General features: G+C 41.0%; 1 protein-coding gene across 1 annotated transcript in view; it reads right to left on the reverse strand.

Moving 5' to 3' along the window:
- The window catches only part of PDE11A (phosphodiesterase 11A), a 374,013-nt gene that overhangs the window by 76,738 nt on the left and 271,340 nt on the right, over positions 1–25,935 (reverse strand). Inside the window, exons 11-12 of the mRNA XM_034654788.1 lie at positions 13,615–13,761; positions 13,277–13,384 (exon numbers count right to left, since the gene is read on the reverse strand). Of these exons, the coding sequence (XP_034510679.1) occupies positions 13,277–13,384; positions 13,615–13,761 (255 nt within the window). The remainder of the gene's footprint in view (positions 1–13,276; positions 13,385–13,614; positions 13,762–25,935) is intronic.

Below are 25,935 nucleotides of genomic sequence, written 5' to 3' on the forward strand. Positions count from 1 at the left end.
CATGAGAGACTATGGACTATGAGAAACAAACTGAAGACTTCAGAGGGGAGGGGGTGGGGGAATGGGATAGGCTGGTGATGGGTAGTAAGGAGGGCACATATTTCATGGTGCACTGGGTGTTATACACAACTAATGAATCATCGAATTTTTTTTTAAAAAAAGGAGAGGAAGTGGTCCTCTGGAAACACAAGTCTATGCATTTTCTTGACCCTAGGCCTTTATGTCTTCCCCCTTTTACTTAGTTAAGTCTCCCATTTCATTACTTATTAAAATCTTTATCAGAGGGCAGGAGGAGGGGAAAGCAGGTTGAAATTGTTTCCTTTTTCCTGTATGTTTTTTCTCCAAACCTTGGACCACTAGATCGTATCTGTAAGACACTTCTTTTAGAGCAATGAAAACTTGTTTTTTTTATTAATTATGTTTTTATGCAGAAATAACTGAATAATAAGTTTCTGTGTTGACAATTTTATTTTTAAAATTTAAGTTGGGTCCCCTGCTACATTTAGAAATACACATAATTTCACTAGCACAGCAAATGGGAATGTTAATAAATTGTCAGGGGTGGGGGGGATGAAATAGCCCATATCAAAGCTGTTTGTGCCGTTTCATTTTAAAATTTGGAGTTGGCTGCTCATTTTAAGTTAATTTTATTTTTCTTGAAGTATTACCTGAATAGTTAAAAAACAAAAATCAAATCATGGTAAGAGTCTTCGACTAAAAAATAGTAGTCTCTTATCCCTCCTCCTTTCTGATTCCCAAAGGCACCTAATCTTTCCCTAATTTGGTAGTTATTTCCTACCATATTTCTAGATAGTATGTCTGTATAATGAGCACTTGGTTATTCATTAAGTACTTATATAGTCCTTCCTCTGTGCTGACACTGTCCTAAGAGCTCTACAACTGTTTAACTGACTTAATTCTCACCACAGCCCTGTGAGGTAGGAACCACCGTTATCCCCAGGTATAGATGAGGGAATTGAGGCACAGAGAAGCTAAATAATGTGCCCAAGGACTCACAGCTAGTACATGGCAAAGGGGGGCAACCTTCCAGCATCCAGGTGCCAGAGTTTAACCCTTAAACACTGGTGTCTTATGACAGGTGAGAATTCTCTTCCCTTCTTCTCTTCCCTCCCCTCTCACACTCACAATGCAATCCTGATCCGCACTCAGTAAGTATTCAGACTGAGCCAACTAGTATCCAAGGTTTGTTTCCTTTCTGATGAAAATGTTTGTATTTCCTGGAGTTAAGATTCCTTAAACATCTAAGTCTTCTCACATCCTACACAGCTCTCCAAAGGGTCACAGCATTTCTTTGATGCCTTCTTGTCATGGGGACTCCCTGCTGTAGCCTTGTCCTGCTCTTTGGTCTAGATTCTCTGTGGGCTGCCAGCTTTCTTGTCCTGCGGTTGACCTCCAGGGTCCTGCATTTTCTCCCTCATTTCGCAGGAGCACATCTGCCAGTGACTTCATGAGAAAGGGTGTTCACTTTTCAATACTGGGGAGTGCATTAACTTTTGAAGCTTTGCATGATTGAAAATGTCTTTATTTCTCTATTCTGTTGTTAGCTTCCCTTACAATTCTAGGTTGCAACATTTCCACTCAGAATTTTGAAAGACTGCTCTATTGTTTTCTAACTTCTGAAGCTGTTTTTGAGAAGTATACCCAATTCTTATTCCTAGCAAATTAGATATTGTTTGATTTTCTCTCTCTTAGAATCCTCTCTCCAAACCTGAGCTTTGCCAATTTCACAAAGATGTGCTTTGGTTTGGAACTTTTTTCCCCATCGTTTTGCTTGGTGAGGCTTTATAACGTGGAGGCTCATTTTCCTCAGTACAATGTTTTTGTAATCTTATTATTTTAAAAAATAATTTCCTTTTCAGTATTTTTTGGGTCCTATTTGAATGGAACTCCAGTTGGTTGGACATTGGACTTCCTGTATTGATTTCTTCGTATTGACTTTATCCTCTTACTTTCCAGGAGTAGTAATATATAAGCATTTTCTTATCTGTTACTCCTTTTCTCATAGCATGCTATTCTCTCGTGGATGCATTATTGTCTCATCTTTTTGAAGATAATAATTATAATTCCTCTGAAATTCTCTTCTGCTCCTTGATTGCCCATTTCTTCTGCGCTCCTTTTCTCTGTGTTTGCTGGCTTCCCTCAGACACCTGAATCCTTGAGTGTCTACTCGTATAAAAGTAAAGCATTACGATGTTCACCACACACCAGCATGTGGGGGTGGTGTCTGTAGATTTCTGGGCCTTACCACCTTGAACAGATGGCCAGGAGGTCTTTTGTTGGAGATCCCTAAATGTCAGTATCTAAACTCATTTTCTCTGGACTTGCCAATCTCTTGCTTGGAAATGGTATAAACATGGGTGTTGGCATTTTGAGAAAAGAGAACTGTATCTTCTTATCTTTGAGAATGTAGACTTTCACTTAATTCTCTCATTTTCAGGGTGTACCTCGCTGTAACTTTTCTTTTGCTGCTGTCCTCAAGTCTTGGAGTTTAGTTTCTCCAGAAAATATGGTTTCCTGCATAGGCGAGGGGAACAGTAGCCCTCTGACTACATGGAGAAGGGGTGGAGACTTGAGGACTCAGAGTTTTCAGCACCCCCTCACTCCACTTCACCCCATTTTAAAAAATTATCTGATGCTTCCAGTTCCTGAGCCTTGATAGGTTCTGGGGAGTTGTTTCTCACGTGCACCACTTCCTCTATCCCCTCAACTTGAAGTCACTTGGGTCAGATCTTTTAAGCTATGAGACAGCCTCTCTCCATTTTCTGCCTTCATATATTATGGTTCCATAACATATGGAGTGTGTATCCATTTCTTGGTCTCCTTGCTTTTTGGGGGCGATTTTGAAAGGAAGAAGTATAAAGGTCTTTATCTGTCATCTCTGTCATCTTAAAACTATAAGTCAGCTTTGTTGGGTTTGGATCTTGCTAATAATAAGTAAATCCCGAAAGCCTATCAAATAGGTCTGCCTGTGAAAATACTATTGATTAGAATAAGCTGATGAATTAGAATATTAAGAAGAGGGATAATGTTAAAGTAAGGTAATTAGACTAGAAATTTAATTAGAAGTTGAAACTGTATGCCTCTAATAGACTCACGATCAGAATCCTGAGTCATTTCAAGCCATCAGTTATCACCCATTATATAATACGATGGAATATATTTTACTATAATGTTCTATGCAGCCCGTCTTCTCCCCCCACCTTCCTTGCCCCTCCCTGGGAATCCACATCTGGGTCTTAAACTATTTGGATCATGGATACTTTTGAGAATTTGATAAAAATCATGGTTCCTCTTCCCAGAAATTATTCTATAAGTTTATGGTGTTCAAAGACCATGGAGCCCACTTCTAGATCATCAGAATAAAGAATCCCTGAAGTATAGCACACTCACAGTCACACAGAGCATATTTACCTCTCTCAACCGTGATACCCGAATTACTGAAGCAGTACCTATCTCTTGACTATGATTTAAAGCTGCCTGGTAAATGGTTTCTGAGAATCATCAGGCTTGAAAAGTGTCCACCTGCCAGTAAGTGTCTGTTTGCCCCTCCCTTCCACATCCACCTTCCTTCGCACCCTCTCCATTTAGACCTACACTTACCCACGTTGAGGAGAAAAAGTCAACTGCCTGCTGAGGACAATATACTTTCAAAAGAGAACACAGTGGCAGTGGAAAGTATATTGTAATGTATTTATCCCATGCCTGACTCTATTTTATTCTTTTATTTTCAAAGACAATTATATCTTTTCTGTTCCTGACCCAATAATTATGGGTTTTATTGACCTTTACATTAATCTATTTTCTCACCTGTATTCCCTCACAGTCCATATAAAAAATGTAAAGCAGTGAATACAACATATCTAAGCAAAGAGATAGTCAAGGCATATAGACCCAGTTCTCACATCACCCTTTCCAGAAAAGCCTGGGACTACCCTCTGAGCAGCCTTCCAATGATCGTCCTTTTTTGGACTAAAACATATATGCTGGGATAATCCTACTCCCAGCCACCAGAGCATATACTCACCGGAATCCAAAGAACCCAGACAGTTAGATTGATTCACAGGGTACCCTAGGCTACCCAGTAATTTCCTATCATCTCGTCAACATAAAATTTAAACCAGCTAGGATATGCTACCATTTCCAAGCTGACCCCATACAATAGTAGTGAATGGAGGAAATTGTGGACTGTTGCTTTGTGGCTCTGTAGAATCCAAAAAGGTCTAAAAAACAAGAGCCATAATATCATCACAACATAGATGGTGTTATAGAGGCTTCATTCACTTAACAAACGTTCTTAAGTGCTTATTATATATCAAGCAACTGGTATTGTGGATAATGATTTCATATCTGAGAAAAGGCTTGGGATAATACTAACAATAGTTAACACTTCTGTAGTGCTTAATGTATGCCTGGCACTGTTCTAAATACTTCAAATCCATTAACTCGTTTAATCCTTACAAGAACCTTCTAAGGGAGATACTGTTCATTGATTCATCGAGCAAATATTTATGAGGCATTTACACTGTTCCAGCCACCAGAAAGAGTGCACCGAGGAACACAGGCACGATCCCTGCCCCTTGTCACACGTTCAGATGGGACTTGCCGTGTGCCAGCCCGAGCAGAGCCATGAAGGTCCATTCTCTAGTGAGAAACCATCACGGCACTGGCTGTGCTTTGTAGGAAAGAGTAATGTTGGAAGAGGTCAGCCACCCCTGCTCTGTTTCTGGAGATGGTAGATTATGGACTGCAAGCCCCTTGCTGTGTATTCGGCTCTGGCATGGGAAGCTGAGAGAGTGATGCCAGAAAGTCTGCCTTCGCATTAGTTTTTGCACCTCGGTGTCGGAGGTACTCAGTGATGAGGGATTTCCTGAGTTCTTCCTGTTGATTTCAAGATCTAGCAGGTGGCAGACTAAGAGGGAGGGAATCCAATGATGTACTAGGAATTCCTAATGGTCACAGAAATTCCAAACTGAAGGCTCTTGGCTCCGAATGTTCCTCCGAGGATCCTGACAGCCAGGCACTAGAGCAGAGCCCTCAGTGGACTGGCTAAAGTTGAGGGAGAACATGATTAGTTTTTGTAGAGACTTTCTTCTCCCCTTCACCTTTCTCTCTTTTCTGGGTAAGAAGAGCTCAGACCATTCCAAGGTGTTTAGAAGAACATGGTTTCTCAAGGAAGTGCCCCTCTAGAAGAATCTGCACACCATGTCCCTTATCTGTGTCACATCTCAGCTGACCTATAGATGACTTCAACTTCGAAGTGATGTGAGCTTGGGGCCGAAATGCAGCATTTAGAGAAGCATTTAATTTCTGGTTTTCTTATTTTCTAGTGTGCAGAGTGTTGCATGGTTACTCTCTGGGGCCTTTGTTTGATATGTTATTAAAATCAAATTTACTTTAGCCAAAGAGCACTCTTTGAGGGTTTCATTGTAAACACCACGTAAAAGATGCTCATGTCTATCTGTGAAACCTAGATCTGCGAGCAAGAACCAAAGGTTCTATGAGAAGTGTGCCTTCAGTCCCCCTCCCGACTGAGCACATCGCCCAGTGTGGGTGCATCAGAGTGGTGAGAGTTGCTAAGGTATGTGTTTGGCCTCCATGGGAGTGAACAGCAAGCCCAGCATGTTTCTCTTCGGGACTCTGTTTTGCTGGCTTCAAGATGGAATGGCTACCTCTCAACATAAAAAATCCAAGGAGCAGGCTGACCCGGCATCAACCTATTCAATTGCTCCAAAGCAATGAGTTTAGATATAGGACTTTCTCGAGCTTTAAGATGGAAGCAGATTTCAATTGCTTACCAAGAGTGCTTATGAATACATTTATACTACTTGATGCCATATCCTATCTTTTTAAAATAGGATCCTATCTCTGCCAACCAGGGCTGATGTGTGATGAAAACTCAATGGGGAAGAGAACAGGGATTCACAGCCACAATCCCCTACTGGGGAGAAAACCCTACTGCACAAACCAGATCATCCAGATTTAATGGTCATACCCCTTTGGAATTTACAGTAATCTTCATCTGCCAGTATCTGGGTGTGCTGAGCTGAAAAAGAGGCACTTTAGCCCCATTTCTGAGGTCCAGAGACCAGAACATTTCCAGCTGTTAGGGGACCACTGTCCAGCACTATGTTTACACGTCCCCTTCACCAAAGCATGTAATGTAACACAAACCACTTATAGTTTGTCTAATTATCCATAGGACTAGAGGTAGTTTTGATCAAACTTGCTTCTCTTTCTCCTCCAGATGAATGCAGCCAAATACTGATTTAAATCTATAATGACCCTTCCCTTACCAAGCTAAGAGTTGGGAAAATCCTACAGTCTACATTGAAATACTCTCTGCTACAACCAGAAGCCTCTAAAGGCACTTGTCGTCGAACAGTAAAACCTAAGTCATATTTTGGATATACTGTGACTCTCAACCTCAAGTAATGTTGCAACTGTTTGCCCATGTAAGTCTGAGAAAGGCGAGGGAGCAAAACTCAGTGGTCTGTCTGCTGTAATTACATGTAGTGAATGAATGTTTGATGCATGAAAAAAATGGGTGGATTTTAATAAATTTTATGGAGTTATTTTTTAACCACTTCCAAGACTAAATTTTATCATAATTTTAAAAATTATGATAAATTATTTTTAACCACTTCCAAGACTAAATTATTATCATAATTTAAAAAATTATTCATTTTGGAAAGTTAAAAGCAAACAAAAAGTAGAATACTGTAATGAATCCCCACGTATTCATTATCCAACTTCGACAGAATCTGTGGTTTGCTGGGCCTGTTTCATCTGTCTGTTCACATGCATTGCTTTGTTTGCTCGTGAGCTAGAGTCTTTCAAAGCAAACCTCCAGCATCTGTCAACATTCTTTATTTCATTCCCAAGATGTCCTGGTGTAGTCAAACAAAAACTGGTCAAATATCTCTGCTCTCATACTTCGATAAAATGTGTGAAAAGATATACAAATGGCATAAGGAAAATTTCAGAGTGGGTATCTTAATAAGACTTGGAAAAAACAAAGCTTGTACTTCAATTTAGATACTACAAGAACTACACATCTGCATGCATGCAGCACACGTTGTAATTTAAAAAGAAACAAGAGAAAGCATATTCGACTCTTAAGGACTTAGCTTTCAACACGAAAAATATATGTGCTTTGTGATATTTTGAGGGTAGAGATTTTTTGTTCCTGTTAAGAAAGGTAGTTTCTATTTTGTGATAAATTACTAGTGAGCTGCATATAATACAGCATGTGGTTTGTGAACACAGGAAATGAGGCAGAGCGCTTGGTGGACATGAATTGTGCAGAGACAGACCTCTCCAAGTACGAGAAGCCAGGGTGATCAATTTCAAGACTATGAGGGCTCTTCAAAGCTTACCCAAATTTTTTTATTAGCCATCATTGAGCCAAAATTAAACACCGGACTCATGAAGAATTAAAACTTTTTAAAGCTCCCAACTTGACAGCTTGAAGTGCCAGTTTCCAGCCCCACGGAAGTGCATCACTAAGTTATAAACCGGGGAGAATGGAGGCTGTGATAAATGACCCTGGCTTTGCTGCCGGGTCTCCCTGACCTGGAGGACTCGGCTGGTGTCATAAAACACAAAGCGACAGATTAAGCAGTTTACCAACACCGTAAAAATCTCAAGAATAAATTCCCTTTAATCAAAAATCCTATATTGTAACAAGGCAGCCCGAGCCGTGAAACCACATTCATTTCCTCACAAGTCTGTGTCCATGAGCGGGAGCTTATACGCGCCCCGAAATGCCGGACATGATTATGTTCATACACTTACACAATTTACATGTCCTAAGAAAAATACCCAGCTCTGCCTGATGGTGCGGGAGAATTTATTTTCACTAGGAAGGGAATGACCCATAACTCATGAATGGCAGAGCTTAAAGTGAGTTATGGAGGTTACTCTCCTGTGTGAGGAAATGGATTGGATTATCCTTCTGCTCAATTGTATGTTTGGTTATTAGCACACCGGGTTCTTAATTACGTGCGGCTTTGCCTTTTTCCTTTTATAAAATAAATGTGGATAAAGGGAATGTCAACTAGAAGCATGCAGTGCCTAATTGGGGCTCTCAGAGGTGGCCAGAGAGAAGAAAAATGGAAACCTTCTTAAATGATGAAAAGGCAGGACTCTTAAATGTAATTTAAACATAGTATTTAAATTGATTAGTGCCCAGTGCTGATATTCTGCAAATATACTGAAAATCACTCCTTTCCTAAATTGAAAACTTGCCATCTTTAAAGTTACACTGGAAGTCAAGACATACCTACATGAAGATTAAAGAACTGGCTTTTCTAACTTGCAGATTTTATCGCATTGTTATGATGATGCTGCCATTTATTTTCAAGCAAATATAGTAGTTACTAATGATGTGAAAAGGAAGTACAATGTGAAAATGATGTTTGATGATTATAAACATGATTATTGTTTGTTACTATTACAGTCAGTTACAGAACAAAACATGTAGATCTCTCTGGACCTCCCAATGCGACAATCTACAAAAAAAACTTGGATTTTTGTTGAGATTAGGATTCTGGTTACTTAGTGAAAATATTTTATTCAAAAATTTAATTGGTTCTAAAAAAATTTTAATTGGCTCTGTCCTTCTTGGGAGGCCAGGAGGTGGGGGGAGGAGGAGTTGGGGGGGAGAGGGAGTGAGGGAGAGTTTCAATTGTGCTTCTCAGATCTCCTTCCAGAATAAATTTTCTATCTCAAAAATCAAGGACTTCTCTGAAAACGGCAAACAGCAGACAGCGCATTATCCTCAAGCTGGTGAATAGGATGGATTTTTCTCCCTAAACGTCCCTTCTGCTCTCTAGTTTGAATTACCAATAAAATGACTTGGCTTATCTCTGAAAATAACCTTGTTGACAACACAAATATGGACTTAAACATGCTACATCCACATTTAAGATTTAAGAAGCCCCCAGTAAATGTCAGGGGGTGTCAATGTGTTTGCTGAGATACTTGGTTATTATTAGTGTTTAACTGCAATCCCCCATGGGCGCCATGCCGCCAGCACCACCATAAATTTTAATGTGATCATGTGCTCTTCTCTTTTCATATCCAGTGAATTCTGCAGGGTCATAATACTCTATATGAACCCTAGCTGAACCTTAGTGTTATATGAAGAAAAAACAAGATTTCTAGCAGTGATAGTTGTTCATCGTTTTATAGTTTTTTAAAAAACTGGACACTAGGCAACATGAATATTACCCTCAACTAAATCCACTCATTCAAATGAATCTCCTTTGAGCCCTCCAGGATGCAGGGCATGGCCCAAGGTGCTAATGAGTACATTTATGGGATAGTAAAGAACACTGACTCTTAAGGAAACCTTCCCCCCACCCCCGGGAATCTGTCAGAACTCATACATCATTTATAAAACCGAAAAATGTCTCTGCAACCTTGGCATCACCGCATACCTTTTATTCTATGGAATACAAACAAAAGCACGGTCGTTTTCTCTATCTGGTCTGCATTGTGAATAGAAGAGATGTGTTTCTCATTGTTCATTATGTATGTGCTTAATGGAATATTTATTCCACAAGCTTCCATAAATAGAATTTGTATAGTTATTCTTGATCTGCAGGTTTTTATTCCTTGTTGTAGCTCCCAATAGTAACCGGCACTATGTGCTGTATTTATCCAAGGAATTAAAAATATTTGGTAAATTCTAACTACCTAAATATCTCTTTGGAAGCGAAGAATAATATTGAAGCTTTCATTTCAAAATTGGGAACGTCAGGCCAGAAGCATGGAATAAATTAGTAAGTCATTAGCAGGGTTCCCTGTGAACTAAATTTCCACAGTTTTGTATCAAATTGCTTATTCTTCAAAGCAGTTTATTCTTTTTCCTCTGTAAAGGAACAAAACCGATTTGTTACCTAAACATGAGGTTGAATACTTTTGCAAAACATAATTCTTGAGTCAGTAAATTCATTTTTATGTTCAAAATTTTAGGGTTAAAGGTTTAGAAGCTGGTGTGTAGATTTACTATTTGCTTGTCCTGTTGTACATGGTGTCATAATTTGCTCAGCAAAGACACACAACCATGCATCTTCCCACTCTCAGAGACAATGGGCTTAGAAAAACACATACACGCACATATGTAAGGTCACATGGAAAGTGTTGTATTATTCCTGCTAACAGCTCTGTGGGCAAAGCAGTCAGAATATAGTCCGACCTGATAGGAGGGGCTTTTTTTGGACACACTGGCTTTGTTGGTGCCTCTTTTAATAAAACAGTGTGGGTGTGTGTGGCTCATTATCTTCTGTTCTAGAAGAAGAGAAGTACTTTCAGGGAAGGTTAGTTAAGGTTTTTCTTTCCTGGCAACTGGCTGGGAAACTTTGCCTTGGAGCGCCATCTAGAGGAAAACTCAGCATATGTGCGCCATGCTTTCTGTCTTTGTGACTAAGGCAGAATGAATCCAGTGGTTGGTTAGTGTATGGTAATTTTTTTTTTTTAATACATTAAGAGAAAATTTTGTTTCTCACTCAATACATGGAAATGGAATATGAGATAACTAGAATGGAAATATAATCATTAATGAGAACAGAACAGTGAAAGCCCCTACTAGACTTCAGGAATGTCTGAAGCATTAATGCCCATTCATGGAAATGAGTAGGTTATAATTTTGCCATAAGCTGAGGTCATATTCCAGAAATTAGAACTGAGGAATAAATTAAATTCATTTTTTCTTCACTGATCAAGTAATCTTTTTTCATCTCTGTAATTATTTTCTTAGCTAAAAAATTTTCATTAATCAGGTTGCCCATGGTCAAGTTGAAGAGACTGCTTGTGTTAGGGACAAAAGTTGACATTTTCAACCTATTGTAACCCTTAGTCAAGTTCAGCAAAATTTAACGGGCAGGAAATAATATCTTTTCCAGATGTGGCTTCTCAATTCAATGTGAGGGAGAAAAAATAACATTCACCAGTGTATTCTTTTCAAAGCCAGGGTGGGAACTTTAACAGAGAATTCTCCCCTTTCTGAGCTAGCATTAATACAAAAACAAAACCCAAACCTTCTCACACAGGGCTACTCTTCAAGGTTGCTGAGCAGACTTGCAAAAATAACTATACCCTTGAAATATTCTGGCAGGATGAATACCCCTGTTGTAATAACAGAGTCTGAGAGTTCTGCTTTCTTCTAGTTCCTGAAAAGGATCAAGATCGTCTATATTTTGGAAACATATACTAAAGAAAACTGGGTATATATTTCCTTTTACTCTTAAGTGTCCTCCCTGATCCCACTGCTCTTGCTAACTTCCCCCACGCCGACTATTTTAAGGCTTGTCATAGAAGTCTGTTTCTGTCTTTGACATCTCTAACTTATAATAGCAAGGCCATTCCTTTTTCCCTTCGTTGAACAAGACTCCTGCTGACTTATTTTTGGCAATTCACCATAAATCCATAGGTTCTCCAAAATAACAGGTTAACACTTTCTTTATTGAATGTCTTCTGTGAGCCAGACACATAAACTGCACACAGAAAATGATTCCTTGCCTACTGAGATCTGATATGGAAAAGCAAAATGAAAGTGTTTTTTATTTTATTTTATTTTATTTTACTTTAAGCAACATTGCTTGCTCCTTAAGCAGTTAAGGATCCAAAATAGAAGTCCTCCAGTGTAAAAGTGAAGACATTTTGGTCCCATCTCCAGTATGGAGTTCAAGTTAATCTAACACACATCTGTTGAAAACCTACCAAGCGTATGAGGGCATGCAAAGTGCTTGTAAGACCCTCAGTAAATAAATGTTGGGAAAGCAGGTGAATGTTGTTGAAAGAATAAGAAATGATCTCTTTAGCCTCAAGCTGCTGACTCTATAGCAAAATGAGGGCTCTGTGACTTAACATACACAGCAGGAAGAAAGACAGGTTGTACTAGACACAGCACACAGACAGAAGTAATTATTGATTCTTGGGGAGAAGGGGGGAGACTTTGTAGAAAAACTGGCATAGATCAGTGCCTTCAAGGATGAGTACAATTTTTTTTAAATTTATTTATTCGACAGAGATAGAGACAGCCAGTGAGAGAGGGAACACAAGCAGGGGGAGTGGGAGAGGAAGAAAGCAGGCTCACAGTGGAGGAGCCTGATGTGGGGCTCGATCCCATAACGCCAGGATCACGCCCTGAGCCGAAGGCAGACGCTTAACCGCTGTGCCACCCAGGCGCCCCCAAGGATGAGTACAATTTTAATAGGAGAGAATGGGACGGAGATTTCATAAGGAAGGAGCAGAGCGATATTTGTTCATTTGGCCAAAGGAAAATGTGTATCATTTGGAGTTCCTTATTTTGGGTTTAAATTTTAGTGTGGGTACAAAGATGTGAGGTACTTAGATTTATGTTATAATAATCTAAAACTTGTGTTCTCTTCTATTTTGTATGGTAAATATGTTTATACACACAAATATATGTACATATATGTACGTCTACATACATATGTGTATGTGTATAAAGCCAAGAGGCCAGAGAAGCCAATATATTTAAGCCAGAAAACATTTTACTTGATTACAGTTTAACAGTGTAAGTGGAAATAAGGCCAAAACAAGCCTTATTTCTTGCCAGTAAATGGAGATGAATAAGAGATTTGGTTTCAATCTTTGCCACAAACATTTGCTTTTAGTTTAAGTTCCAAGGCTTACCCTCTGGCCAGTGGCTCTAACCATCTCCGAAAACCAGACTACCACCTTCCCTGGGTGACAGCCCTTAGAACAGAGATTTTAAGCCTCGTGTGCCCCTGCGCCCTAACAGCATTTGCTCTACTATTTCCTTCCTGTGACCTCCATGGGCATCTCACAGATAAGCATTCTCTCAGGATTTTCACATTCCCGTGGGTAATGTTTCCACACGCCCTGGCTGTGGCTTTCCACCAGCCGAGAGAGTTTTATCCAGCGATCCCTCTGTTCTGTTACTCATGCCCATTTCCTGTGCAAAAAGATTCCTTTGAAAATCTAAGCATTTCTTTTGTAAAAAGAACCAGTTCCCCAAGATAAAACATTGAAAAGAGGCTCAAGCAATCATGCCAAGACTACACCTGCTTCAAGGTGTCGGCGATTTTACTGCTTTCAAGCCCAGAAATTGTCGTGAAATATATACTCCCATAACCAGGGCAGGTAAGTTCCAGTGTAAAATAAATCACGTGGCAATTTGTCAGAGAAATGGAAATCCAAAGGAGAAGGCCTCGAGGTCCATACAAATGACAGATGACCTTCCACCACCACTGAGCACACTTACTGTTAGCATCGCAAACATCAGTTGGCACACATTGAAGGCGTGCCTCCAGTTGTGGTACAGAACCATTCGATAATTTTTCCTCACTGTCAACAGCCACCTACACAGTGTCTGAAATGGGAAGGGAGAGGTTGTATCAGGTGGTTGGATGTGTCTCCAGTGGGCTGTTATCAAAACAATGCCTTATGTCTGAGTTATCTCCACCACCCAAAGTCCTTCCACAAACCTCCCAGGGTTCTCACGGTAATCCCACGAGCGTGCAGGCTGAGTAGTATCATTTGCATTTGGGAAACCTGCCTACCATGTTGTCCCGGACAGATCACCCTGTCAGAATATCTTACTTCATAGTCAATTTTAAATTTCTGCACCATCCCCAGCTCCATGAACATCCGGAGAGCAGCTGTGATCATGGCATCAACGTCAAGAGAAAAGTCATCAAAGTGTATGTCATCGATGGCAAGTTCTGACACCAAAGGGACGTTGGCTGCCTACAAAACAGAAGACATAAGTCAAGCCAAGTTCACCAGCTTTTCCAAACCCCTCATCAGGCTCTCCTTTCCTGTTTATCAGACGTGCCACATAAATCAGACCTGACCTGCACTTACACTCTGATACAGCTAAACTCTGAGCTGGAAATGTCTTTTGTTTCCGAACTGCAAATGCCCCAAGCAAATGAAGAGGGTGGGAGGGAGGAAGGGAAGCTAATCTGAAGAAAAAATATACACACTGGATCTAGTCTGCAGAATTTAGAATACAAAGCTGTCTAGTTTACTGAAACTGCAGTCATACAATATATTCTGATGCATATTACGGAGCACTAAACGCAAGAAACATCTGGGCAGCCAGCAGCTGTGAATTTTAATTGCTGCTCTTCAGAGGAGGACATGGGAATACACCCCTCTGCCTTGTTTTTTGTATCCTTATTTCCTTGTTTCTTGTACCCTCATATCCTGTAGCTCCGCACACGCACTTTGCTACACGTGTGTTCTATATATTCAGAAAGATGGCAGGCGACAGACAGAGCACCTCTGGCACAACAAGTCTTCTTAATAGAATAGAGGGGTTTGGAGGTTCAGCACCAGCATATGTTTCACCGAAAGACTAAATTTACAATATCGTTTCTTTTCATTCTATATAAACATCACAACGTAATTACAATATCCGTCATACATATTCAGGGTTTTCAAAACACTCAAGCGAGGCAGCTGTCCATCAGTTGCCCCGCACAAACTTAAAAGGAAGAAAAAAAATCTTTGGGAATCATTTTCATGCTGATTTCATTGGGTTCACCATATCTTTTGGGCCTCTCTTGGTAAGGGAATAATTTCTACCTTTTCAGGTTATCAGGGACATTCTGGATTCATTTTTCTAGTCTATTCACTGGGTATAAATTACTTAAGGAGTTATCTTCACCCTGGGACTATTTCGGCTGAGCAATGAAATCCAACTCTGGATACTCTAAGCATTCTAGAAACCATATAATCAATCCTTCCTTCCCAACTCCACGCTCCTCCATAAGAGTCTACATCTCTAGGCTAAAATCCAAACATTGTTTATTTCCCCCAACACAGAAGAATAATGAACCAATATAGAAATACAGTACAGTACTAACTATATGCACACTGTTGTACAATAGGTATCTGGAACTTTTTCACCTTGTGTGGTTGAAACTCTGTACCCAATGGACACCTCCCCATTCTCCTCTCCCTTCTCCCCTCCAGCCCCTGGCAACCACCATTCTCCTTTCTGTTTCTATGAGTTTGACTACTTTAGATAGCTCATATAAGTGGAATCATGTAGCATTTGTCTCTTTGAGATCGGCTTATTTCACTTAGCATAATGTCTTCAAGGATCATTCATGTTGTACCATATGACAGGACTGCCTTCTTTTTTAAGGCTGAATAATATCCCATTGCACGTGTATGCAGTTGACCCTTGAACAACATGGGTTTGAGCTGCATGGGTCCATTTACATGCAGCTTTTTTTCAATAAAGACAGCACAGTACTGTAAATGTATTTTCTCTTTCTTACCATTTTCTTAACGTTTTATATTCTCTAGCTTACTTTATTGTAAGAATACAGTACCTGATACAAACAATATACAAAATATGTTAATCGACTGTTTATAAGTTATCGGTAAGGTTTCTGGTCAATAATAGGCTATTAGTAGTTACGTTTTTGGGGGGTCAAAAGTTTTGCGTAGATTTTTGACTGCATGGGGGTTAGTGCCCCTAGCCCTCATGTTGTTCATGGTTTATTCTCTGTCTTCATCAGCTTATCTGTTGAGCAATCATTTTCATATATTAGAGGTTTTAGAGTGTTAGATGTTTTCCTCTGCTGTGGGGTCATCTTTGATTCTCAGCTTCTGTTTACAAGTCAGGCTCTATAGCTCCTGTGAAAACTTCTGCCGCCTCCTCTGGAGGGGGAATTCTAACTGACCTGTTTCCTTGGGAAAGCCACCAATGTGGGTATCTTCAGGGCTTTGCTCTTTAGCTACTCAGATCCCCAGAGAAGAATCTTGCGGGTGGAGCCTGGCTGGGTAGGAGGCTGGCGGGAGGAGTCTCAGCATTGGTTTTCTAGCTCTTCATTCAGCTCTGTTTGCAGCCTGTACGCCTACCCTCAAGCTCTGTGCTGGTGTCTCCCTAACCCGAAAAGCAGCTGTTATATACTCTTAAGCTACACACGGGTCCCAGTGTTTATGAAATGGAGGCGTGAGACGAAGCATCCGGAGACAGCACTGTTTCTTAACTTCCCCATTTTCCTGTACATAGTCCCAGCTTCATCCCACTTCCAAAGGTACTTAATTAGTCCCCTATCTGGGAGGGGCTCTGTGTTATAAATTTGTTTGCTTCCCATCTTTTCCCATTGCTTGCTTATTTTGGCTTTCTTCGGTTTGCTAAATTACTTAATATTTATCCGTTTCCTAGCTTTCAATATTTTGTTATTGTTAAGTCCTCTCCTAATTTCTTTGTTTTTGAGAATTTATACTTTAAAAAATTTTTCTTCATGGGTTTCTAGTGGGGACTGAGGAAGGAACAAAAGAAAATGAGTCAGTTTACTCTACCATCGTTATCCAAAAATCATTGAAATTATGTTTATTAAATGATGCCTTAAACAATCGATCAGCTTGGAGAACTCAGAAGTAAGCTGGCTTTTGGTTTTTAGTCCCTTTGTTTCTACGTGCCTGGGCCTGGTCACAACTGTGCACACTCTTTTCTTCTATTTGGTACCCTGTGTGTTCAGCTGTGTCAATCCTGACCTCGCCTTTTAGGCTGTAACAATCTTAGAGGCGGATGCCATGTTTCTTCCCCTTACGGAAACTCCAGAACGACTCTCTACTTCCACCACACGTTTCAAGGGCTTTCTATGTACCTAGAATATCTGTGTTCACGGCAGTTTGTTCAAGTTCAAACCCAAATACAACTGGAAAACCACTTCCCAACAGGGCAGGAGCCCCGTCCAAAAGACAAGAGTGATTCTGCTCTGAGAAGAGTCTCATCCTGAGTTGGCAGAGGAAGTCCAGCCCCCTCCCAGCTGGTTGCCGAGGAGCTTATATGGCAGCAGAGGCCGTGCTGCTCTCCAGGTGGCCCCTGTCTTGTGGATTATTAATAGTGTAGTCTCTGATGCCATTATAAATCCTCTACCCTTCAAAGGCACTAAATTCACTTAATTATCTTAAAAATTAAAGAATATAGGCATTTTTTCATTATGAAATGTTAATGGAAAGGAAATAAGAACATTAGGTTGAAAAATGTAGGGTGACCTCTGGTTCACCAAGACCCATACTTATTGACCTTGTCTTTTTTATCCTAATAGGTTGATTGATCCAGAGTTAAATCATACCAGTCTATAGATCACCCCGAGCCCTGTCGTAAACCCTTGCTGGCACTTGTAGATGCACAGGAAGTCCCCAGCCTTTCAGAAATGGCCAGTTTCAGCTATTGTGAGAAGTATAGAGAGTTTTCATCCACACTACTGGGTTCAAGAGCAGTTTCGGGAGGAAATCATGAAGAATTAAGAGTAGTATGTGTCCTGAGGAGTTGTGCCTGGAGATCTTATCTGCAGAAGATTTGGGAAAAGCCTTCTCTTGCCAGATTTCCTTGTTATAGAAACACAATCTCTGCGTATCTTCTGATAAGTAGAGAATGGGACCACATCTTCCAAACCTATAATTACTCTAGACATAGGATATTAACAAAACAAATCAAAGTCAATTTTTCCAAGTGTCAGTCTTCAACTTTTAAATATTTATAAGGCACCATACCCCTAAATCAAAGAGGAGTGCTACAATCCAAAATAACTACTGAATTAATAGCCAGGAAATAACGTTTGGATAAAAGAACCATTTACTTTACTGCAGCAATAAATGAAAACACAGAATTATGAGTCCTGGAGCTAATTTGAATAATGTTCAAGAAGTGGGACTCTAGCTGGCTGGGAGTACCTGATATCCTTTGACCATTCCTCTTCTTTGTTTGGGTCTTAATAGTTAAGTGGTTATCAAAGGGAGTCATAAAACTGCCTCCTCTAAAATTGAAAAGGTAGCTTTACAAAGAGGCCATAAAATGTTAAAATACAATCCTGGATCCCCTGACACATGAATATTACATTTTGTGATGCTCAGAAAATGGGAAGAAACAACAAAGTGGGTGGTGGTCCAGGCCAAGCATTTCAAAGGCAAAATGACTTGTTGCCAATCCATTCCACTCAGTCACTGACCCTTTTGGACAAGAGCAGAAGTTGGGGGCTTTAAGATCCTGGGATTAATGAAGACAGGAGAATGGGCTGTGGGGATGTGGAAGGGACTCTGAAGTTCTTTATTTTGCCACACTTTTATAGCTCTTACCACACGCCAGGCACTGTTCTAGCACTTTATGCATATTATTAACTCATTTGCTCCTCATGAGGACCTGAAGATGTAGGGAATATTTTTAACCCCGTGTTACAGAGTAGGCAACTGGAATAGATGATAGGCAATCTGTTCAAATTTGCACAGTGGTGACTGGCAGAGGCAGATTTGAACCTGGGGCCTCTGGTTCTAGAGACTGGTTCCTAACCACTACACTACCTCTAGAAATGGGCTGATGCCAAGCCAAGGGGTCTCTCATCCCTGTTTTATGCAAGCTAACTTGCATAAAAGGGGTGCACCAGGGGTGGTGATTGGGATTTAGCTCCAGATAATTAGGGATCCATTTTTCATGATGAGCAGCCTGGAACCATTTGAGAGGACAATGTTTTGGTCTTACATGAATTCATCTGGGAAATCTCTAAGTTCACAACTGCCTCTAGAACAGCCCCAGTCGTTAGCGTTTTGATTAGAGGGAACACAGAATCAGCTCAATACTCCCAAGACCATCCTGAAAAAGATGACTTCTCCTCTGAGGGAGCAGAAGCAGACTGTAGGCCAATTACATTAGCTTCCAACGGGAAAGCAGAGCACGCATGGGGCTGATGTTACCCTTGGCCAAGCAAGGTAACTTGTAGAGTAAGGGAAGCAGCAAACAGGTGAGATGCTGGGTGGAGCGCAGGAACATGAGGGATCCTTCTGCTAGACAGGAGCCTTTTGTCAGAAACCTGGGAAGGTGTCTCTGGACAGTTGGGACACAGTTGAGAAATGCTTAAAATATACGCATGCGCTCAGGTTTTAGAGGGACTAAGTACTAGAAGTAGTTAGTAGTTTAAATAGAATATAGTCACATTTCCAGTGGCAAAGAATGACATTTTGATGAATTTCTGCTCTTGCTCAGAAAAAGAGGAAACGATTTCTTATTAATCGCAGTACAATGTTGCTTTCTTAAATCAACTTTCAAACAGGAAAGTTGGGATATTTGGGAGCCCGCAACATGTGAAACACGTGGGGAAAGATACAGAATTCAAAGGAGAGAGTGCCACAAAGCTCTGTCAGCGAGCCGCTCTGCTGACAGAGAAGGTGCTGGCCGCCCAGCACATTTGTAGGCAATATCCATCTTGCTTGTCTACAAACCACCACCAGAAGTCACGAAGAGCTGTGAGGCCAGCTGGTGGCCTGTGTGGCAGTCATGGGAAGATCTGAGTCGTGTTCCTGGGGCCAGACATACAATAAGGAGATGATCAAACACTGCAGCTCACGGGCTCAATTTATATGTGGAAACAGTAAAATTTAGAACATAAGAGAGAATATAAATTCTAAGAATGGTCAAGAAATATTTTTAAGAGAAGAATTATAAGGCCCTATCTTATCTCAGGTTAAAATATAAACATAGTATATTTTAACATGTTTGCATGTTAAAATGTAGACTTTATGCCTTTAACTCAGCCTACACCATTTTTGTCATGTAACTCCCTCTTCAAATACCTCTAAGTGTTCAATGTTGCCTGCTGAAGAAAGTAAAATTCCTTAGCTTGGCATTCAAGGCTCTTTGTAAACATTGCCCATCCAGCGTTACCATCTTCTAGTCGGAAGCATCAGACTGGGCATTTCATTATCCTTATTCTCATCTCTCCCTCTCTGTTTCAGGTTATTCTACCCCCTGCCCCTTCCCCCCCCCACTGGGTTTGACTTCTTCTTTACTCTGCGCCAATTGAAATTCAAACGCCATCTTCTTCACAAGTTCATTTCCATTCATTCATTCCTATTTCATCCTACAGTGATGTTTTCCTTCTCTGCAGTTATAGAAATCGCTGTAATATTTATAGTCTCTTTCTACTCTAGGGTTTTCAAGTATACCCATTAGGGCAGGAAGTAGGTCCCTGAATCAGGTATGCAGATTGGTTTGAATGTGATTATTTGTGATTGGTGGGGAAGGATCCGCAGCTTTCTTCTGACTCCTCTGGTTTAACATGGTTCTGTAGCTTGACAAACTCACCAGCTGATCCTTCTGTACACGTTGAAGGCTGTTTCCTCCAGAATCTTGGTATACATGAATACTTAAGCTTCACCTAAACAGTCGCAAAGCTTCCCATTACACAGCTAACCAAGTCAAAGGGCATTTTATGTATTTGTCTTTTTTAAGTGCGTAAAAGCAAGGAAGATTTGTAGTCAATACCCACTATATTGAAAAAGAGAGCAAAGTTTAAAGAAATATGAACTCCTGGGTACAGTATGTCCCCTTTCTCAGTAACCTTTAATTATTCTCAATTGCTGCTTAATTCACTTTGGTTTTCTAGGCTTGAGTACGCCTATTACTTTGATCTCTTAATAGGAGAATGGAACTTCTATTATCTCTTGACATTCAGAAATTTCACCGGAAGCTAAAAATCTTATGGTCTTTCTTTTATTTCTGTTTGAGCGTTCTAGTTAAACAATCTCAACTCTACCTGTGTCCCATTGATCTCAGGAACAGCCTTTGTTATCTTTCATGCAAAAGCAAAAGCCTCGGAAGGCATGATTTCCACAGATTTTTCTTGTCATGGTGAGAACGAAAAGTAAAAGAAAATCAGAGTGACTGTTCCCTTTGGAAACAGAGAAACTTTCTTTGATGTGATGTCTTTTTAACACTGGCTCTTTCATATTTCTAATGTGCCCTTCTTATTTATGTTTATCAATGAAAAAGTCTCCACAGCAGCACTGAAAATTTAAATACTGTGTTTCAACAGAAACTGGTCATTTTTAAAAGAGATTTTATTTTTTCTAGTATATAACATTTAAGATAAAATTAAAAGCAATTCAATATAAGTTCTTTTTTAAAAAGGTATCAAGTGTTCTTCTTAAACACATGCAGATATCCTAGGTCAGTTGACTCAATATTTGTTTATATGCTTTCATGTTTTCTGTAGACTCTTTATGAAAGAAGATTGTTTAAGAGTACAAGATTAATCCATCTTGCATTGAGTACGTTACAGTGGTCATAAAGGCAGTGGGTGAGGTGAAAGAGAATTAGCACTAAGAGATGATGATGTGTCGAATCTTTAATTTAAAATCAGGCCAATGGTCCCTGAGTACAGCGAGCACTGTGAAGTAATTTTTCTTTTAAAAAAATGTTTCTGTTAGAAACGTTTACTGCTTTCTTATTAAAGTTTAGTCAATATGGTATATCAAAGTGTTGTTTTGTTGTTGCTGGTGGTAGTGGTATATACAAGCTGCTTTGTTCCAAAAAATGTTGAATGTGAATTTCAAAAATCCATGCAATAACAAAGAGTAAGAGAAAATAAAAATAGCCCAGAAAGAAAAATCAAAGAGAAACTAAGGATAGGAATATAAATCATGATCAGAAGTGAAGTTACTAGACAAAATGCATATCCTAGCTTCAAGACATTTGTAAGGAGAGCCAGAAATTTGTCTTCTCAGCAACCACTACACAGAGAATATGGTATGTTAGATAATTTACAGAGTTCATAAGATTTTTGAAAAAGACAGGGGCTAAGGAAACCCATAGAGACACAGCTATGCTATCTCTGAGTCTACAGAGAAATGTTTCTTGTGATTTTCAGGGAAAAATTTCCCAAGCCATTAATTCTCAAAGTGTGGACTCCAGACCAGCTACATCACCACCGGAGAACTTGTTAGAAATGCAAATTCTGAATCAGAAAACTCTATTCATGTTTAACAAGCCCTGTGATTCTGATGCTCGCTAACGTTTGAAAACCATGTTGTGAACATGATTTCTTCAAGAAGCAGGGCAGCGAATTACTCAGCGCTGGGGTGGCTCTGGGTGGTGTGCAAATTTGGGGGATGGGAGGCAGAGCATAAGGGTTTCCCCAATGAAGTGAAAAGCCACTGATAGTGACTGTCTAACCGTGGTGGTGGTTGTCATGTTGTTGGTATACTTGTTAGTAATGTTTATACCGATAGCCTCAAAGAAGGAAGGAGTGGATGTAAGGAATTTCAGTGACTAGACCCTGAGGAACCAACTCTCCCCACTCCCTTAGGAGACCTCTGAATTTAATTCTGTTTCATTGAACACACCTGTATTGGGTGCCTAACCTGATGACAGGCACGGATGGCACCGTGCTACAGATATATTTCTGAAATCAATGTGGTTCCTGTGCTCATGATCTGTTGGGGGACACAATGAGGCCAACAGGCAGTGACAATACAGTATGGGATGTGCTGTGATGGGGGAGACCCAGGGCACTCTCGGAATCCCCGGGAGAGTTTGATGGAATAGCACTAGATTAGTGCCACTGCCTGCATTCTAAATCATCATTAAACTTCAGCTTTATAAAACATACTGAGAATAACTGAAAATGTTAAAAATAGTTACTACGATGAAAAGCTTCTCAAGGTCATAAAGCTTGTATTGAAACCTAAGAAAAGATGCAGACTCCATTCCGGAGATGCTCATGGTCTATGCAGGGAGAAAGAAGAGGAAACAGAAGGATTAGTAACAAAATGGAAGCATAAAGTTTAGAGGCAACAAGGGGAGGGAGCATATAGGAGGCCAAGGAACACAGTGGAGGAGGGTTGGCTGATGAGGACACTGACGGATGAACCCAAGTTCACCAGGAGCATTAGGAAACATGGATGATTGTAGGCAGAGAACAGCACGGAGAGTAGAGTTCCCATCTCACCTGCAGATGGCACAAAACCAGGAGGCACAGACCTCCAGGGCCCCAGGCTGATGACAATGGCCTGATTCAGGACTTGCCCTAATTGGCCTTTAGAGCCTGTGAGGCAGCAACTTGGCCAGGCTCCCATCTGCGATCCTGCAGCACAGCCCAGGAGTGTGCCTTGCTTGTAATTCCAGGACTGACTTCTGCTCACTGTCCCTGCCAGCCTGCTCCCTTGTCCCTGGGTAGTAACCAGTCTCTGTCCTCTGTGGTCAGAGCTTCCACAAGCTTGCCTCCAAAGCTCTGGTCACAGTTTTTGTTGTGGCAGGTGACAGATTTGGGACTCTTTACTTATGGAAAAACATTGTCTTTGTTTTTCCCTTTCTTTGCTGCACTCAGCAGCAAACCCTTTCCTTTCTCTTCTGGGAAAATGTGAAGATCAAGCAGCCCTCTGAGTCCTCCAGGAAAAGGAACTTGTTCTCGGTTGAGTGGGGCTGAGTCAGTGGGCCATCAGGATCTATTTGGAAAGAACCAAAGGAGCTCCTGGGGGAGATAAGAGAAGGGGAAGGAAGAATGTAGCCACCTCACAGAGGTCACGGAGTGGGGTAAGAAAGGAAGGAGAGTCTCTGGGAGCACAGCGGCTGATCCTGGTGCATCTGCGGAGGAAGTAGATGCAGCTAGCAAAGGACCGCCATTGAAGCTTTGTTTGAGCTTCCGGGAGCCACACGGTAGCTGAATCAGGAGTCACACATGGATTGTCCTGCCTTTGCACAAGTGGATGCCTCCCATGGTTTGCACTCAGGGACTCACCAGCTACTTGTCCCGTGGGAGACTGTTGAAACTTTAGCTCATCAGTGTCAGCACCTCAACCGCTGGCCACTCAATGGGAGTGACAGTTGTCTGGGCAACAACACCTCTGCTCAGTCCCCAAACACATAATACCTAAGGCCACCAATAAAGCCAAGAAAGAGGGATAGGGTCCTAGGTACCTAGAGGAGTGCTGGTGGGGGCGCTCTGCTCACTTGAACTTGGGTGGGAAGCTGGATGAGGACATTCCTGCATCATCAGTAATAAGTTAGGCAATTATTTGTTAAAGGTCTGCTACAGGATGGTAGGGATTGTGTCTGTCTTATTTACTTTTGTGTCCTAAGTGTCCAGTACAGTTTCACAGGGCTGTGCCTGGCACCAGGAATAAACTCACTAAACATTTGTTGAATGAGTGAATGAAGACCAGCTAATCTCAATGAAAGTTATTTTACTAGTTCTCTCCATGCCGTGCCACAACATCCTCTCATGGATTTGAGCTTGTGGGACCCACTGCCAACCACCTCTGTGAATCCTTCACACGTAGACACACACATGTGCAGAAATCCAAGATCAGGTAAAATAAGCGAGTCAAGTAGCCTTCTAAGTTTGAGTGAACCTACTGCACTATTTGTGCATACATCACCAGGGCTACTTGTAGAAAGAGACACACAGAGGGACCTCTGAACCTGTGGCTCTGGTCTTCAAGCTCCAAGATGAGCTCATCAGCTGTGTGACTCTGGGTGGCAAGAGAGAGCTTGCTTCATCTCTCAAAGAAGGAGATAAGTCCTTCTAATGGATGCATGAGTGCAACATGATGACCCCAAGAGGTTATCATGAACTTCTTCTCATGTCTTAGTGGTAGGAGGATGGGGGGATATTTGTGGCAAGCCAAGGTTGGGTTGATTGCATTAGACTTTGAAGTTTAGAGATGTGAGATATGAACACCCTACAACAAGTGCTGCCCATCCAGCATGGTCTTTCTAGCCCAAAATATTGCTGCCTTTCATCTCGGTCCTGCCAGAGCCACCATCCCCTCTGGATACTGCTTCTCTGACTCACATACCTGGTTGGACCTTAATAGCCTCCTGCTCACCTCAGCCTCAACTTGCTGTGCTGCAAGTGCTGCCCGAGTCGTTGCTGCCCCTCTCTGCTGCAGTATTGCCCAGGAGAGGGAAGGCACAGCCACTGATGCTTCTTCCATATTCTATGGTGCCTGGCAGCTTATAGGACTCTATAATTGTGTGATGAGTGAGGATAAACTCTACACTCACTGGCAGTTTATCCAAGTCCCTAAATCCACCTGATGAGTACTCAAAGAGGAACAGGAAATTAAACAATATTGTAAAAGAGATTTATAGAAGATAACCTAGATCATCCTTTAGGAAATAATACAGATTCTACATCAAATAATATAGATTTAATCAACATTGTTTTCACTTAAAAAAAAAGGGCACTTCAAATATCAGCTTCTCGTAGCTTAAATACATCTACTCCAACCAGTAGTCACTCTGTATTAGCTTTAGAACAATCTAGGCAACTTAGAAAATAAAACAACGCACCCAACGCTGTTAACTTCTGCTCCTAGCCTTGGCATGCTATAATTTTTTCAAAGGTTTGGATTTAGTGAGCAGGCTTAGATGCTAATTTCACAAAAAGAAACTTGCAAAAGACTGTCAGAAATTCCCAACTTTTGGTGGGAATAATGCAAAGAAAAAACTGCAACTTTATGCACAAATATGATCTCGACATGGGTTGAATGGATAATTGCCTACATGACAGGATTGGAGGGGTGGAGATCTACAATTCCAGGTGAGCTCTCTCTTCCACCTGCCTGAAATATCATCTCTGGGTGATATTTTAAGAAGTGAGGCTGTCTTGGACATCAGCCCCTGGTGATGGGTTAGGGTTTAGAATCAAGTAATAGGGGACCAGGTGGGTTGGTTCTGCACTTTATTAACAAACTGCTGAAGACGAAGGAACATCATACTCCCTTGTTTCTGTAGTTTGAAATCACAGGCTTATCAAAGAATTTTCACTAACAAGAATTCACAGGAACTAGCGAGCACTAATGCTGAACCGTGATATGTAAGGCACAGAGGACACGAAGGGGCATGGAGCCTGGAGACTGGTGAATGGTAGAGAAGGATAATGTTGGGGTATCAAAGAGAACTGGAAACTCAACTTCTTCTCTTTATGGTTTTGGGAGATGTCCATCTGCCCCTTCCTTGTGTGTGCTGGGATGATGGGTCCCAATGCTCTGTTCCAGAGTTCCACACCCCACCATGAGAACAGAGCCACAGAAGAGCAAAACTTGAATGATGGGATTAAAATTAGAAGCTAATAGCAACAGTGGGTCATACTGGGTGTGAAGAGAATGGTGTGAGTC

Source organism: Ailuropoda melanoleuca, chromosome 2 (genome assembly GCF_002007445.2).
Source record: "Ailuropoda melanoleuca isolate Jingjing chromosome 2, ASM200744v2, whole genome shotgun sequence".
Lineage (NCBI taxonomy): Eukaryota > Metazoa > Chordata > Mammalia > Carnivora > Ursidae > Ailuropoda > Ailuropoda melanoleuca.